The sequence below is a fragment of the Lacerta agilis genome, chromosome 10, assembly GCF_009819535.1.
Source record: "Lacerta agilis isolate rLacAgi1 chromosome 10, rLacAgi1.pri, whole genome shotgun sequence".
NCBI classification, from domain to species: domain Eukaryota; kingdom Metazoa; phylum Chordata; class Lepidosauria; order Squamata; family Lacertidae; genus Lacerta; species Lacerta agilis.
The window spans coordinates 1,459,860-1,477,597 of record NC_046321.1 but is presented as its reverse complement, the minus strand read 5'-3'; the positions used below and the strand labels follow the sequence as shown (position 1 = coordinate 1,477,597).

The 17,738-nt window shown below is 48.9% G+C and overlaps 1 protein-coding gene across 1 annotated transcript; it reads left to right on the top strand.

Annotated features, from left to right (window-relative positions):
* The first annotated feature begins 552 nt into the window (after positions 1-552).
* Positions 553-14,874, top strand: ARSA (arylsulfatase A). Its single transcript, XM_033163080.1, has 8 exons — positions 553-1,081; positions 2,045-2,285; positions 3,452-3,670; positions 6,009-6,178; positions 8,196-8,320; positions 10,546-10,673; positions 14,209-14,311; positions 14,419-14,874. The coding sequence occupies exons 1-8, from the start codon at positions 840-842 to the stop codon at positions 14,730-14,732; spliced, it is 1,542 nt and encodes a 513-aa protein (XP_033018971.1). The 5' UTR covers positions 553-839; the 3' UTR covers positions 14,733-14,874.
* Positions 14,875-17,738: the final 2,864 nt, after the last annotated feature.

Sequence of the window (17,738 nt, the reverse complement as noted above, 5' to 3'; positions counted from 1 at the left end):
TGGCTGTCAAGCCTCCGCTTCAAGACCTCCAAAGAAGGAGACTCCACCACACTCCTTGGCAGCAAATTCCACTGTCGAGCAGCTCTTACTGTCAGGAAGTTCTTCCTAATGTTTAGGTGGAATCTTCTTTCTTGGAGTTTGAATCCATTGGTCCGTGCCCGCTTCTCTGGAGCAGCAGAAAACAACCTTTCCCCCTCCTCTAGATGACATCATTTGATATATTTGAACATGGCTATCCCTTAACCTTCTCTTCTCCAGGCTAAACATACCCAGCTCCCTAAGCCGTTCCTCATAAGGCATCGTTTCCAGGCCTTGGACCATTTTGGTTGCCCTCCTCTGGACACGTTCCAGCTTGTCAGTATCCTTCTTGAACTGTGGTGCCCAGAACAGGAAGCAGTATTAGATGGGCCTCCTTTGGCTTGATGCAGCAAAGTTCTTCTTTTGTTTTAAAAATGTCTTCTGTCTTTGGTCTTCATGTTTTTAGTGATGCACTCTTCAATCTCTCTCTCCCTCCCTCCCCCCCCCAAAAAAAACTGTCGGTTCTCCTTGCAGGCTTTTCTTCTTCAGAGCCCTGGTTGTCCACCTGTCGTCTGCCTCAGAGAGGAGGATTAACCGTGACAACCTCCTAGTGCCGTGATCTTGCTATTCTAGAGTCAGGATGCGGGTAGCTGAGAAGAGGCAATGGTTGTTTTGATCTGGGGAGGCTAGAACATTTGGTTCCTGCCCTATCTCTGTAGTCACTCCAGCAAAACTTCTTCTGAATGTAGGCCAACAGGCTTCCTGGCACCAACCTTGGCATTAAGTACCTGCGCAGCATCCGGGGACGGTTCTTTGGGAACATGCCCTCATTAGCCATGCCTTCTCTGGGACTTGTCCTTCTGTGCCTGGTGGCCCTGGCTCTTCCCAGTTCAGGCAGCCAGCCCCCCAACATTGTCCTCATTTTCGCCGATGACCTGGGCTTTGGAGATCTGGCCAGCTACGGGCACCCCACCTCCTCGACACCCAACCTGGACAAGATGGCGGCCGCCGGCCTAAGGTTCACTGACTTCTATAGCAGCAGCCCCGTCTGCAGCCCGTCCCGGTACGCCAAACCCCATCTAGTCCCATTTTTGCTCAATTGTTGGGTGTTAGTTAATGTGGCATAAGTCACACCAAAGGGGACAGTCATCTTTCCTGAACTCAGTCCCTCCTCCCCACACCCCAGATATGCAGTTTTACAGATTATGCTAACCGTAAAATGTTCTGGACACCTATACACACACGATAACTGATCCTTGCATGTTCTAGCACTCCCTTCCCTCAGCCCTTGGGCAGGGGTGGACTTTGGTAATATGGCACCCTTCCAACCGTGAGTCATTATTATTGAGTATTATTATTACCGTATTGGCCGGGATATAAGCCGCATCTTTAAATTTCAGGGGGAGGGGGGGGAGATAAAAGACAATACCTGAATATAAGCCGCTCCCTTAAAACTGGGTTACAGGATGAAAATCGCTGCGGTTGGTAGAATTGTAACTCCGAGCCAATTTAAGCCTTTGATCTTGGCAAACCCGCAACAGTTTCCGTACAACCGCTAAAATCACAAATCGCTATTCAATTGCCACAATTTCGCAAGCACTCACACTCGTAAATGGCAAATGGGCAGTCTCGAGATTGCGAATCAGCAAGAAAACATTTTTTTTTTGTTCCGTTTTACCGTACGTCTGTTTCGGCAGCGATATGGTAAAAGCCAATTTTTTGTAAGGTCGCGAATTTAAGCTGCAGTTTAACTTTTCACAGTCGGAATTGGGGGGGGGGGTGAGGCTTATATTCAGGCTAATACGGTATTATTCTGCACCCGCTCTGCTCAGTGCCCAGTACGGGGGGGGGGCAGGGACTGTCCGCATCGCCCTAAATCTGGCGCTGCCTGGGGCACCTTTCATTGAGTGTGGGCAGGTGACTGCAGGTTCCTTTTGGAGTGGGTTGGGTTTGGCTGCAGCTATGTGACTGCCTGGCTGTTGGCTCAGACATCTAGTGACTTTTCTACCTGCTCTCACCCCTCCAGGGCAGCCCTGCTGACGGGTCGCTACCAGACGCGCTCCGGCATTTACCCCGGCGTGTTCTACCCTGGCTCCCGGGGAGGCCTCCCCTTGGGCGAGGTGACTCTGGCGGAGCTGCTGAAGGGGCGGGGCTATGCCACCGCCATGGTAGGGAAATGGCACCTGGGCCTCGGACCGAATGGGACCTTCCTGCCCACACACCAAGGGTTCGACCACTACCTGGGGGTGCCCTACTCGCATGACCAGGTGAGATGCAACCGGGGGGGGGGGGGCTTGGAGTCGCTGTAGGAAGGGAGGAGAGCTGGGCTAGGAGACCCTTGTGCTGCGCTTTAGGCTGCAGTTGAAGCAGTTTTAATGAGAGGGTCTAACTCAGATCTGCTTGGGGAAATGCAAGGTCCCCCCCCACACACACACACAATAACAGCATTCACTGTGAATTTGGTGGTTTGTAAGTTTTTATATATATATAAAAGAGAAAAGAACTGAATTCAGCAGGTTCAGATTTGAGCCTGGCTACCTTGATAGGGACACGGGTGGCGCTGTGGGTTAAACCACAGAGCCTAGGGCTTGCCGATCAGAAGGTCGGCGGTTCGAATCCCCACGACGGGGTGAGCTCCCGTTGCTCAGTCCCTGCTCCTGCCCACCTAGCACATCAAAAGTGCAAGTAGATAAATAGGTACCGCTCCGGCAGGAAGGTAAACGGCGTTTCCGTGCGCTGCTCTGGTTCGCCAGAAGCGGCTTAGTCTTGCTGGCCACATGACCCGGAAGCTGTACGCCGGCTCCCTCAGCCAATAAAGCGAGATGAGTGCCGCAACCCCAGAATCGTCTGCGACTGGACCTAACGGTCAGGGGTCCCTTTACCTTTACCTTGATAAAACCTCCATACAGCAACAATGTTTTGTGTTGTGTAGGCTCCGGGCCCTGCCTGCTAGCCTGCTCCCTAAAATATCACTGGTTTGCTCCTTTCTATATATAGGGTACCTACATTCTGCATGGACTGGTTGCACTGCAACATGTGCAAATGGCTTGAGATACCTATTAGGTCCATTAATTACCATATAGCATATATTCAACAGAAAAATCAGCGACCATTTGTTGTTGACAAAGGACATTGGACATATAAAGGGACCCATTACCTTCAGTAGCTTAGGGCCTCATCAAACCGAAATCCGGCCGTGTGTGTGTGTGTGAGAGAGAGAGAGAGAGAGATTAGTTTAAACTTCATTGCCCATATGGGAGTGGTGCTGGTGGAGCTAGAACGACGAGTGGAATCCCATAAATGGGCTTCTAAGGTAATGAGCTCCTGTGGTTTTGTGTACATGGGTGTGTTTGTTATGCGTCCTGTGCCTCTGGCATGCTCTGACTCCTCTCTCTTGATAACACCACCTCTCCCCTTCTTCGTCCTGCTGCAGGGCCCCTGCCAGAACCTCACCTGCTTCCCCCCGGACACACCCTGCTTTGGGACCTGCGACCAGGGAGTCGTTCCCGTCCCCCTGTTCTGGAACCAGAGCATCGTAGAGCAGCCCCTGTCCTTCCCACGCTTGCAGCCTCGCTACAACGCCTTTGCCCGAGACTTCATTGCCGCTTCTGCACGGCGCAACCAGCCCTTCCTGCTCTATTACGCTTCCCAGGTGAGTTCCGGAGCTCTTTGTGCAGGCTTGGGGGCAAAGATCCCAGGAAGTTAAGTTTTATTCCTGTCCTTCAGATGGGCTGGAGCCTGTTCTCTGGAGTCTAGCAGAGCTCCAGCACTGCCTGCTGCTGCTGTGTGAGACGCGCTTGTCTGCCACACAGGCAAGAAGGGTCTTCCCACCTTCTTGTTGATGGGGATTTTAACGCATCCCGCTCCCCTCTGAAGCTATTATTATTATTAATAAATTATTATTTATACCCTGCCCATCTGGATGGGTTTCCCCAGCCACTCTGGGCGGCTCCCAACGGTATATTAAAAGCACAATAAAACTTCAAACATCAAAAGCTTCCCTAAACAGTGCTGCATTCAGATGTCTTCTAAAAGTCAGGTACAGTGATGCCTTGCTAGACGAAAATAATTCGTTCTGCAAGTGTCTTCATCTAGCGATTTTTTCGTCTAGCGAAGCACCAATGCAAATAGCAGTTTTCGAGCGACGAAAAAAAAAATTCGTCTTGCAAGGCAGCCCCATCGACAATTTCTTCTTGCGGGGCAGCCTTCCGCTAGCGAATGCCTTTCGTCTAGCGAGTTTTTCGTCTAGCGAGGCATTCGTCTAGCGGGGCACCACTGTAGTTGTTTATTTCCTTGACATCTGATGGGAGGGTGTTCCACAGGGTGGGCGCCACCACCGAGAAGGCCCTCTGTCTGGTTCCCTGCAACCTCAATTCTCATAGTGAGGGAACTGGCAGAAGGCCCTTGGAGCTGGACCTCCGTGTCCGGGCAGAATGATGGGAGGGGAGATGCTCCTTCAGGTATAAAGGACCGAGGCCGTTTAGGGCTTCAAAGGTCAGCACCAACACTTTGAATTGTGCTCTCAAGTTAACAAAGCAGTATTCTCAGAGCCACGCAATGTTTAAAAGTAACTGCGTAGCCACGGAGTTCTTCATACTGCGTCACATTCCAGCAGCCCAGTACTCTTCATGCTGCGCATCAAACAGATTTTTCCTTCTCATTTAGTAGAGTAGCTTTTTCAGCGATGAAGCGAAGGCAAGCGTCTGTGTTTATCTCTTCTCAATAAATCAAAGCGAGTCCGTGCTAATTAACAAGATTTATTGACTTTAAAGTTTAAGGGCTGCCAGCCAGGAGAAAACACTCCCATCCTGGCTCGAGCCGGAAGAGGACTGACTAACTGTGTAGTCCGTTACAAATATCACATTACACAGAGACACAGTTCCCGGAAGTTGTGCAACATGCTTCTGTGATGCAAGGACGCACAGCAAAGCTTTTAATCCTAAAAGCACTCACTCTCACACCCCCTCTCGTCCTGCATCACAGGGGCAGTGTAAGGAATCCCTTACGCCAGAAACAAACCACTACAAAATTCCCCATGGCGGTAGAAATGCCTCAGTTTTACCAATCCTGTCTGGACGCTCTAGCATATCTCCAAATGGAAAGACTTATACTGTATATAACAATAGGAGTATAGCGTCTAGATCAAGGGAGGTAATAGTACCACTGTATTCCGCTCTGGTCAGACCTCACCTGGAAGACTGTGTCCAGTTCTGGGCACCACAGTTCAAGAAGGACACTGACAAGCTGGAACGTGTCCAGAAGAGGGCAACCAAAATGGTCCAAGGCCTGGAAACGATGCCTTATGAGGAACGGCTTAGGGAGCTGGGTATGTTTAGCCTGGAGAAGAGAAGGTTAAGGGGTGATATGATAGCCATGTTCAAATATATAAAAGGATGTCATATGGAGGAGGGAGAAAGGTTGTTTTCTGCTGCTCCAGAGAAGCGGACACAGAGCAATGGATTCAAACTACAAGAAAGAAGATTCCACCTAAACATTAGGAAGAACTTCCTGACAGTGAGAGCTGTTCAACAGTGGAATTTGCTGCCAAGGAGTGTGGTGGAGTCTCCTTCTTTGGAGGTCTTGAAGCGGAGGCTTGACAGCCATCTGTCAGGAATGCTTTGATGGTGTTTCCTGCTTGGCAGGGGGTTGGACTGGATGGCCCTTGTGGTCTCTTCCAACTCTAGGATTCTATGATTCTATGATTCTAAGGGAGCCACCACAGAGAAGCCCCAGCCAGGAAAATGGGAATGGTAGGGATCAAATTTTGGACAAATTAAGTTGGGGGTGGAGCATGGCGGATCACATATAGTTTTAATTTCACAGCATCTGCTCTATCAGCTGCGAGGAGCCAGGATTCCTAAAGGGGGAGAGAGAGCTATTCCTTGGGCAATGGTACCAGCAGGGCTCTTCCGAGGTTTCCTGGTGAAACTATTCTGCTGAAGAGCAAGCTAGGAACATTGACAATCGCCTTGTTCTCTGCTCGTCCACAGCACACACATTACCCCCAGTTTGGGAGCCAAGAATACACAGGCCGCTCGCCCAGGGGCCCTTTCGGAGACTCCCTCCTTGAGTTTGATGGATCCGTGGGGCACATTTTGCAAGCGCTGCAGGACGGCGGGGTAGCCAGAAACTCCCTGGTGTTCTTCACCTCCGACAACGGGTAAGGGTGCTTCTCATCTCCAAGATATCTAACCCCAAGCCAGGTCTCAAGGGTTTTTTTTTGCTCTGGAAGCAGGAAAGATTGGCAAAGGCTGTTGCGGATTTGAATTGCTGACATAGGAGACTAGTTGTGCTGCCTTGATATACTTTTTTGACTACGGCCGAGCTCCTGAAGGCAAATTGCTCCATCTGGCCATAAGATATGGCTGCAGAATTTGGGAAGCTTTTGAGTTCCAGGCAACTTATGTGCATTTAACGCATGCAAGTTCAACTGTATGCGGTTGAAATTGCACAAATTAAACACATGGAAGGCGGAGAGCTTAAAAGTTAGTAATAATAATAATAATAATAATAATAATAATTTATTTATATCCCGCCCATCTGGGCAGCTTCCAACAGAACATTAAAATGCAATAATCTATTAAACATTAAAAGCCTCCCTAAACAGGGCTGCCTTCAGATATCTTCTAAAAGTCTGGTAGTTGTTTTTCTCTTTGACATCTGGTGGGAGGGCATTCCACAGGGTGGGTGCCACTACCAAGAAGGCCCTCTGCCTGGTTCCCTATAACTTGGCTTCTCGCAGTGAGGGAACCACCAGAAGGCACTTGGCACTGGACCTCAGTGTCCAGGCAGAACGATGGGGGTGGAGATGCTCCTTCAGATATACTGGACCGAAGCCATTTAGGGCTTTAAAGGTCAGCACCAACACTTTGAATTGTGCTCGGAAACATACTGGGAGCCAATGTAGGTCTTTCAGGACCGGTGTTATGTGGTCTCGGTGGCCACTCCCAGTCACCAGTCTAGCTGCCGCATTCTGGATTAGTTGTAGTTTCCGGGTCACCTTCAAAGGTAGCCCCACATAGAGCGCATTGCAATAATCCAAGCGAGAGATAACTAGAGCATGCACCACTCTGGCGAGACAGTCTGTGGGCAGGTAGGGTCTCAGCCTGCGTACCAGATGGAGCTGGTAGACAGCCGCCCTGGACACAGAATTAACCTGCACCTCCATGGACAGCTGTGAGTCCAGAATGACTCCCAGGTTCTTTTTGCGCAGGGTTTCCCCAGTGCGGAAAGAGCATTTATACTCTCAGACTTGCTTACTGGGCTCTGGGAGGCTCTCGTGAGATCTTGGGGTGGCCATGCAAGACCTCGCAAGAGCCTCCCAGAGACCAGTAAAAAAAAATCCTTCCAGTAGCACCTTAGAGACCAACTTAGTTTGTTATTGGTATGAGATTTTGTGTGCATGCACACTACTTCAGATACATGCACACGAAAGCTCATACCAATAACAAACTTAGTTGGTCTCTAAGGTGCTACTGGAAGGAATTTTTTTTTATTTTGTTTCGACTATGGCAGACCAACATGGCTACCTACCTGTAACTAGAGACCAGTAAGTAAGTCTCAGTGTTTGAAAGCTCGCTGTCCCGCTTGTGGTGAGGGGTTAAGACCCATTTGGCATGCCAGCACTGGAATGTAGAGATGATCGCACAGGGGTGCTTCTAAGGGGTTGTTTTGACCATGCGCGATTCCAGCTTCACACACTCAGCCCTGGGACATTAATCCCTGCATAAGACACAAGTGATCTGCAGCAAGTATGTCAGAAAGGGGATGTTTTAATGGAAAATGAGAGATTCCCCAACCAAAGAAGAATGGCAACTTAAACTGATGGAATGTATCTAACATATAGAATAAGAAAACAAGAAAAATGCACATTTAAAGAAGACTGGAAAATATTTACTGAATATATGGGTGAAAATTGTGTTCACTTAAGAACGCTGGTAGCATTAAGATAAATTCGACAGTGCAAATAAGATTTGGCGGATGTAACAATAGATTCCTGAACAGTTTAGTTGATGTAAAATATGCAGGGATTTAAGGTATGTAAAATGAACCATGGAAAGAAGAGAAGGGAAGTTATTGATTTAAGGTTGCTTAAACGAATGTTTTGAAATGTTTTAAATGAAAAAGTGGTTTGGGGGGGATATTGCATCCTAATGTTCATTTCCTCTCGCTTACAGCCCTGAAACTATGCGCATGTCCCGAGGAGGGAGCTCTGGCCACCTCAAGTGTGGCAAAGGCACAACGTATGAGGGAGGAGTGAGGGAGCCTGCTGTGGCCTACTGGCCAGGCCGCATTTCCCCAGGTACGTCTGGCCCCAGGTACATCCAGCCCTTGCGGCCTCAGGGTTGCAGCAACCTCTGGAGCAGGTGCAGTTCTGCATCCAGGGGTGGAGCAAGGTGGGGACAGACCGCCCCAGGTGTCATTACCGAGGGGGTGAAGAAATTGGAGTTCTTGGTAGAACGATGCAGGAAAAGAAGCGAAAAGGACACCAAGGACTCGGGCCAAAATAACGATTTGATAGATATAAATTATTCAAGTCTCTTGTAAGTTTTATTCCTTGAGGTTTGTAACAGAAATAAGATGACAACGCCAGGACACGGCCTTGTTTCGGTATTCTTCCTCAGCCGGAAAATTAAGAGACCCTATGTTAATTATCGTATCAAAGATCTGAAGTTGTCTACAGATCTAATCATCTACAGATTTACAAATGCATTTACAAACTAGTAGGGATGCAGGTGGTGCTGTGGGTTAAACCACAAAGCCTAGGGCTTGCTGATCAGAAGGTCGGCGGTTCAAATCCCCACGACGGGGTGAGATCCAGTTGCTCGGTCCCTGCTCCTGCCAACCTAGCAGTTCGAAAACACATCAAAGTGCAAGTAGATAAATAGGTACACCTCCGGCGGGAAGGTAAACGGCGTTTCCGTGTGCTGCTCTGGTTCGCCAGAAGCAGCTTAGTCTTCCTGGCCACATGACCCAGAAGCTGTACGCCGGCTCCCTCGGCCAGTAACGCGAGATGAGCACCGCAACCCCAGAGTTGGACACGACTGGACCTAACGGTCAGGGGTCCCTTTACCCTTTAGGTAAGATTAACTTTCCTTGTACATTTCTTTGGATATTTCATATATGTGTTTGTTAATCTGTAGATCATTATTTTGGCCGGAGTCCTTGGTGTCCTTTTCACTTCTTTTCCTGCATTACCGAGGGGGTGACATTTGGCGTACTCCCCGTTTGCAGTTCCTACCTACTGCAAACTGCCGGGGAAAGGAGTGGATCTGTGCCGCTTTGCTGGCAGTCTTCCCCCACTTCCTCCTTCGTCTTGACAGCCCCGCACTCCCGGGCTGCTTTAGGCAGGGAGAGGATAGGATAGGAAGGAGGCAGGCGAGCAAACAAGTGGAGGGTGGAGGGAAGGAGAGAAGCAGAATCTCCCACAACTCAGGACCCAAAACCTCTAACCCCAAAAGAAGCTCAACAACTTTGGCCAACCCTCCCCTAAAAAAAGCTGAACAACTCCTGGCAATGACAACAATGGGTAGATTACAGCCAGTCTTTTTATACTGTGAGTAGATCACAGTCTCTTGAGAGCCCAACTAAATTTCAATGGGGGGGGGGGGTGATAAGAAATTTTCCACACCGGGTACCACCTAACCTTGCTATGCCACTGTCTGCATCTGCCCTGCCTACCCTGTTTGCCTTGTGTTCAGAGGATGTCACAGCACATGTCTTCCCAGTTACAGGTGGGTAGCCGTGTTGGTCTGCCATAGTCGAAACAAAATAGGAAATTCTTTCCAGTAGCACCTTAGAGACCAGATACTGAAGAAGTGTGCATGCACACGAAAGCTCATACCAAGAACAAACTCAGTTGGTCTCTAAGGTGCTACTGGAAAGAATTTCCTATTTTGTCATGTCTTCCCAATCAGGGCTGGACACTTTGTGGTTTTTTTTTTTTAATTTTTTAAGGACTTTCTCCCCATCCTGGACCTTGCAGCCCATGCTTACAATCCAACAGGCAGGACAGGGGTTGCTTTGGCTGGTGGCAAAACTGGGTGTATTGCTTGCCTGTCGGTTACATGGGAGAATTATAATTAATACTATTTTTTAATGGATTTCTAGGGAGTATACCCTCCCCAGGTGGGCTAAAACAAGTCAATGCCAAAATTTAAAGTAAAAGGTAAAGGGACCCCTGACCGTTAGGTCCAGTCGTGTCCGACTCTGGGGTTGCGGCGCTCATCTCGCTTTACTGGCCGAGGGAGCCAGCATATAGCTTCTGGGTCATGTGGCCAGCATGACAAAGCCGCTTCTGGCGAACCAGAGCAGTGCACGGAAATGCCGTTTACCTTCCCACCAGAGCGGTCTGTATTTATCTACTTGCACTTTGACGTGCTTTCGAACTGCTAGGTGGGCAGGAGCAGGGACCAAGCAACGGGAGATCACCCCGTTGCTGGGATTTGAACAGCCAACCTTCTGATCAGCAAGCCCTAGGTTCTGTCTTTCACTGCCCCTTCTTTTCCTGTCTGTTTCTGTGTCCAGGTGTGACCCACGAGCTGGCCAGCACCCTAGACATCCTGCCTACTGTGGCGGCCTTGGCCGGGGTTCCTCTCCCCAATGTCACCCTGGATGGCTATGACATCAGCCCCGTCCTCTTTGGAAGTGGGAAGGTGAGCTTCCGGTCGGTTTCTCTGTCTCAGCGGTGGCCATCACAGTCAGCGTGACTGGAAATGGGCTGCTGGGTGGGGGGCAGGCAGGGGCAAGGAAGTGGGGTGTTCCCCGACCCCTCTCCATCCTGCTTCCTTGGTGCCGCTGTGGACTGGTCTTCTGGGATTGCAGCCGTTCCACCCGGTTTCCTCTGACACCATTTGAGAGACCGCAAGGCTTCGAGCGAATCTCTGAGGCCGTGGTGCTTGGGGGAGCTTGGTGATGCTGGATTTAGGTTTGATGAGGCCCTAACCAGCTGTCACACGGTTCCGATGAAGTCAAAAGGAGGCAGCAGTCGGTATGCGAGGTTGTGTGTCTCTCGCTTCCATATGATGCGTTTGCTGCAGGAAACTGGTGAATTGCAGGGGACGTTCCTAAGCAAATGTAATACGCTGCATTGCCCAGCAGGGGGAAATACCAGTAAATATAAGTGCTTATTGTCTTAAATGCTGCCGCAGCTGCTGCTGGAGCAAATACGTCTGTGCTTCCAGGTAAGGTTGGGCTAAGCGTGTGGGAATGTTAAGGATATTAAAAGTAAAGGTAAAGGGACCACTGACCACTAAGTCCAGTCGTGAACGACTCTGGGGTTGCATGCTCTTCTATCTCTATAGGATGTATACAAATAACACAAACCGTGAGAGTATTCAATCACACACACACACACACACACACACACACACACACAACCAGAGGGGATATAATCCATAACACATGGATTGTGTTAACTGGCTGACTGACTGAACCCAAAGGTTGCTCATCAATGGCTCCTCTTCATCCTGGAGAGAAGTAACTAGTGGGGTGCCACAGGGTTCTGTCTTGGGCCCAGTCTTATTCAACATCTTCATCAATGACTTGGATGATGGGCTTGAGGGCATCCTGATCAAGTTTGCAGATGACACCAAATTGGGACGGGTGGCTAATACCCCAGAGGACAGGATCACACTTCAAAAAGACCTTAACAGATTGGAGAACTGGGCCAAAGCAAACAAGATGAATTTTAACAGGGAGAAATGTAAAGTACTACACTTGGGCAAAAAAAATGAAAGGCACAAATACAGGATGGGTGACACCTGGCTTGAGGGCAGTACGTAGCTGGGTATGTTTAGCCTGGAGAAGAGAAGGTTAAGGGGTGATATGATAGCCATGTTCAAATATATCAAAGGATGTCATCTAGAGGAGGGAGAAAGGTTGTTTTCTGCTGCTCCAGAGAAGCGGACACAGGGCAATGGATTCAAACAACAAGAAAGAAGATTCCACCTAAACATTAGGAAGAACTTCCTGACAGTAAGAGCTGTTTGACAGTGGGATTTGCTGCCAAGGAGTGTGGTGGAGTCTCCTTCTTTGGAGGTCTTGAAGCAGAGGTTTGACAGCCATCTTTCAGGAATGCTTTGATGGTGTTTCCTGCTTGGCAGGGGGTTGGACTGGATGGCCCTTGGGGTCTCTTCCAACTCTAGGATTCTAGGATTCTATGACATACAAATGTCTCAAAAGAGGCAATTGAGATTCCAAAAGTGCAATGTTCCACGTGCAAAAAGTTCAATGCGATAAGGTCCTCAATTCTCTTAGGCGTCCACGTCTGTTTTCCGAAGGGCGGCTAGCTTGCATTATCCCCCGTTTCACTGTTATCGTTTCTTCAAGGGATGGACTTCAAATATTTGTACATAGAAACTTAACAAGGCTGAAATGCTCCCAAACCTCAATGGTTCCTGGTTTGCAAAGCGGGGACAATGCAAGCTAGCCGCCCGTCAGAAAACAGACGTATTGTGTATACATATATATATATATATATATATATATATATATATATATATATGGTTGACTACTCTCACGGTTTGTGTTATTTGTATACATCCTGCAATTTGACCGTGTTTTCTGCTGTTTGTTGCATCTCTCTCTATAGGCCAAGGGAGCCAGCCTCGGAAGTATTTATCTACTTGCACTTTGACGTGCTTTTGAACTGCTAAGTAGGCAGGAGCAGGGACCAAGCAACGGGAGCTCACCCCGTCGCGGGGATTCGAACCGCCGACCTTCCGATCGGCAAGCCCTAGGCTCTGTGGTTTAACCCACAGCGCCACCCGCTTCCCATGTTAAGGATATTAGTAGAGGATATATTGATTAAATATTATCCTTCCTTCACTCACGCTAGTGAATCATGTAGCCTGGCAGATTTCCCTCAATACAGCAGGAAGCTAGTTTGCAGATTCCTTTGAATCTCTTTAGTTAAGCAGTCTGGCTTGATCAGACTGGATTATTCCTGGTGTCCCCTTTGATTCCTCTTATAAGAATAAAGACACAAGAATCTCCCCTTAAAAGTAACAAGAGGTTTACTCACATTCAGTTCACATTATGATCCCTGAAGGCAGGATTTAGCTAGTAGTTACAAATACAGAGAAAAGTGTGGCTTTCACCCTTTGTAAGGATCGAGGCCCGTGTGCTGCTGGCTGAGAGCCAGCAGATAGAAAAGTACATTACGAGAACAGCATCAAGAGAACAAAAAATGGCAGCAGGAGAGCAGCATGGCATCGAGAGAGAGAGAGATGGCTGCGTGACTTGGCTCTTTTATGGAGTCAGCCAGAGCCATACCCAGGGGCAGAGAGCAGGCCGGGGTGTGGTGTGCTGCCTGCAGGGGTGTGGCATGCGTCCTAGGGGCGTGGGTTCTGCCAGATGCAGCGGTTCTTTTCAAGGATATCAGGGCAAATAAACAAAGCAGGTGGAAGATGAACCACAGTACCTTTATTGGAGAAAACAAAGCACACATACCTAAATCAACATGTCCCCAGTCCGCTCCCAGGAGCCCCTCAAATGGGTAGCAAGGACACACAAACAGACTCACAGTGCCCTCACCCTGGGTCTGTGACAAGGCGCTCTCTCTCCCATCCTTTTATAGAGAGCTTGATCTTAATTAGCAACATCTGTGGTCAAACATCCAAGCTCTCTTTCCTTAAAGAAACATCCACACAGAAGCTAAGTTTGGGGCGCGGCTCGGATATGGGGAGAACTCCAAGACATTGCCACTCTATCTCCTCGTAACAATATCTTCCGGGTTGTTTCCCATAGAGCGTGGGACGACACCCGCGGGGACGTGGGGCCTGCCGCAGTGGGGGGGGGGTGCGCTGCTCATGTCCGGGGGGCGGCCACGATGGTACCCCCCTCCCTGATGGTGTCGGGGGCAATGTGCCCCCCCACCCCTCCGTTCCTCCGCCAGCAGCACGGGGAGATGCTCCAGACAAGTGGAACAGGAAGTTACAATGCCTCGATGTCCCCCTGCTTGTGCCCATTCTAGGAAATAAGGAATGTTGCATTTGACTGCACCAATGGATCATATCCCCAAAAGCAGACCTTCTGCTGATGCCGTGCCGCTCAACGTTTTCTCTGCCCTCTCCGCACGCCAGCCAACAAAGCGGAAAATGCCATGTTTTGCACGTTGCCTTCCCCATATTGTTGCTCCTTAAATTCAACCAAATATCACAAGGCGTATTATTCTGGCTCCTCTTTCAGAGTCCCCGTCAGACCATGTTCTATTACCCCCCAGCCCCCAGCCAGACGCTCGGCGTCTTCGCAGTCCGCTACGGAAAATACAAAGCCCACTTCTTCACACAAGGTAAGCCCAGGGCTTGATCCTGCCCTGCTCTCCCCTTGGCCACCTGAAGCCCTTCCTGACCTGGGACGGCAACGGTGCGGCCTTTCTCCTTTTTTGTGTCATTGCAGGAGCCTTCCATAGCGGCACAACCCCCGACAAGGACTGCCATGGTTTGACCCCCCTGACGGGCCACGAGCCCCCGCTGCTCTTTGACCTGGAGTCAGATCCTGCGGAGAATTACAACCTCCTTCGGGGCGAGGCTGTGAGACCCGACGTCCTGTCTGCCCTCAAGGAGCTCTCTCTGCAGAAGGCGCTTTTCGATAAACAGATGGAGTTTGGGGAGAGTCAGATTGCGAGGGGCAGCGACCCGTCGCTGGAGCCCTGCTGTTCTCCTTCGTGTAGCCCAAAGCCTTCGTGCTGCAGCTGTGCGTCGGCCTCTTAGCCTGCAGCCTCCCTTGCACAAGCTCCCGTCGCTCATCGTACTCTGTACATGCACAGTTGAACAGTTGTGAACTCCAATGAGGGCTTTCAGCAACCTTTTCCCTCAGGGAAATCCACAGGTTCGGGAGATAGGAAACTACTTCATCTGAAGATGTGTGCATGCACACGAATGCTCACACCAAGAACAAATTTAGTTGGTCTCTAAGGTGCTACTGGAAGGATTATTTTTTTTTTACTATGGCAGACCAACATGGCTACCAACCTGTAGCTACTTCATACTGAAAACAAAATAAAAAATAAAAAAATCCTTCCAGTAGCACCTTAGAGACCAACTAAGTTTGTTCTTGGTATGAGCTTTCGTGTTCATGCACACTTCTTCAGATACAGGTTTGGGAGATAGGAAACTACTTCATCTGAAGAAGTGTGCATGCACACAAAAGCTCATACCAAGAACAAACTTAGTTGGTCTCTAAGGTGCTACTGGAAGGAATTTTTTATTTTTTATTTTGTTTTGACTATGGCAGACCAACCTGTAACTGGAACTACTTCATACTGAAAACAAAATAAAAAATTCCTCCCAGTAGCTCCTTAGAGACCAACTAAGTTTGTTCTTGGTATGAGCTTTCGTGTGCATGCACACTTCTTCAGATACACTGAAACAGAAGTCACCAGATCCTTAAATATAATGAGGGAGTGGGGAGGGGTATTACTCAGAAGGGTGGTGGGAATGGGTGATCGGCTGATAGGTGTGGAAAACCTGTTGACGACTCTTAATGGCTACAATTAGTCTTGTAGGGAAAGGCAAGGGGTGAGATGGCTAAAGATACTGACTCATACTGAGTCAGACCATTTGGCCGAACTAGGTCTGTGTTGTCTACACTGACTGGCAGCAGTTTCCTGGGGTTTCAAGGAAGGGGTGTCCCCCTGCCCTGCCTAGAGATCCAGGATTTGCACTCAGGACCTCCTGCATGCAAAACGGGTGCTTCATCACTGAGCAATGGGCTGTCCTCAACGTCGTCTTCCGGAGCGGCAGTGTTGCTTGGAGATGTCCTTCTGTTCCTTCCACTTTGACAGGTTCTAGGTCCTCGGAGAAGAGACCTGTCTTGGTTTTGTTAACTACCGGTATGCTCTATAGCAAAGACTCTTGTGTGAGCCGATGGCGGTGTTTTCTGTGCCACCTCAAGCACAGAGGTCTGATGTTTGCCATGACGGAGAAAGTACCAGTTCTTGCCATCGTGGGGACATTTTCATTCAACGTATTCAGCATAGGAGACCGACGGGGTAAAACGCCTTCTGTGTGATCTTACCATGTCAGAGAACAACTTGTGGAATAGCTCTTAGGACAGAGGTTGTGAAGCCAGGCAGCTCTTGAATAGGAAATGCTACTTGCAGATGGGTCAATTGCTAGGGTACAGCCCCTTCTTCCAGCCTCTCCTTGGGTGCCCAAGTCCCTGCCCCGTGGAAAAGAGGGCTGCTCCATTCTACCTCCAAGAGATGAGAATATCATGCAAGCCTCATCCTTTAAATGTCCATGGATCCTCAGAGAGGCTGGGCCAACTGTGCAAAAGCAAGACATGGTCTTAGAGTCAAAACAAAATAAAAAATTCCTTCCAGTAGAACCTTAGAGACCAACTAAGTTTGTTCTTGGTATGAGCTTTCGTGTGCATGCATGGTATCTGTAGAAGTGTGCATGCACAGGAGAGCCAGTGTGGTGTAGTGGTTAAGAGCGGTAGACTCATAATCTGGGGAACTGGGTTCGCTTCCCCGCTCCTCCACATGCAGCTGCTGGGTGACCTTGGGCTAGTCACACTTACCAGTATTTGAAGTCTCTCAGCCCCGCTCACCTCACAGTGTTTGTTGTGGGGGAGGAAGGGAAAGGAGAATGTGAGCCGCTTTGAGACTCCTTCAGGTAGTGATAAAGAGGGATATCAAATCCAAACTCTTCTTCTTCTTCTCATACCAAGAACAAACTTACCGTATTTTTCGCTCCATAAGACACACTTTTTTCCTCCTAAAAAGTAAGGGGAAATATCTGTGCATCTTATGGAGCGAATGGTGGTCCCTGAATTGCCCAGGGGCCAAAAGAGGATCATGCTTTTTATTTTACAAAGAGAAAAGGGGGTGTTGAAAGGACCCCGTTCAGCAGCTGAGCAGCAAGAGATCGGGAGAGAGATAAGAGTCCTGGCTCCCTTTCAGCCCCACCCTCCATTGTTGAATGTGCTGCAGAGGGAGGTTGTTTGTTTCCCCAGCGACGTGTGACTGGCTGATTAGATTATCTGTCTGGAAACTGTAGAAAAGGCTCCCTTTAGAAGCTGCAGAAATGTCAGTTGAACCCCATAAAAATGGGGCTTTTCCTCTTTGCTTTTCCCCCTTTGCAAAAGGAGCTTTGCTTTCCCCCCTTTGCAAAAAAGCTGCAAAACTTTTAGCTGATCCTCAAAAAAACAGGGATTTCCGCTTTGCAAAAAAGCTGCAAAACTTTTAGCTGATCCTCAAAAAACCAGGACTTTTCCCTTTGCAAAAAAAGCTGCAAAATGTTTAGCTGATCCTCAAAAAAACAAGGCTTTTCACTTTGCAAAAAAAAGCTGCAAAACTTTTAGCTGATCCTCAAAAAAACAGGGCTTTTAGAGGAAGAAAACCAGAAAAATATTTTTTTTCCCTTGTTTCCGCCTCTAAAAACGAGGTGCGCCCTATGGTCCGGTGCGCCCTATGGAGCGACAAATACGTATATATTTGAATTTGAATGTTTTTTTTCCCTCTTTAAATTGCCCCTGGCTGTTTTGGGAAAGGTGGGTAAGAAAATGTAATAAGGCATACAATTTGCATTTGCTAATATAACAACAATTTATACAGTCATACCTCGTGTTGCGTCCACTTCATGTTACGTCTTTTTGCGTCATGTCCCGCGGCAAAAAGTACTAGAACGGGTTTCGCCTCTTGCGTATGCGCAGAAGTGCCAAATCGCGCCGCGCGCCTGTGCAGACACAGCGCTTTGAGTTGCGGGCATTTC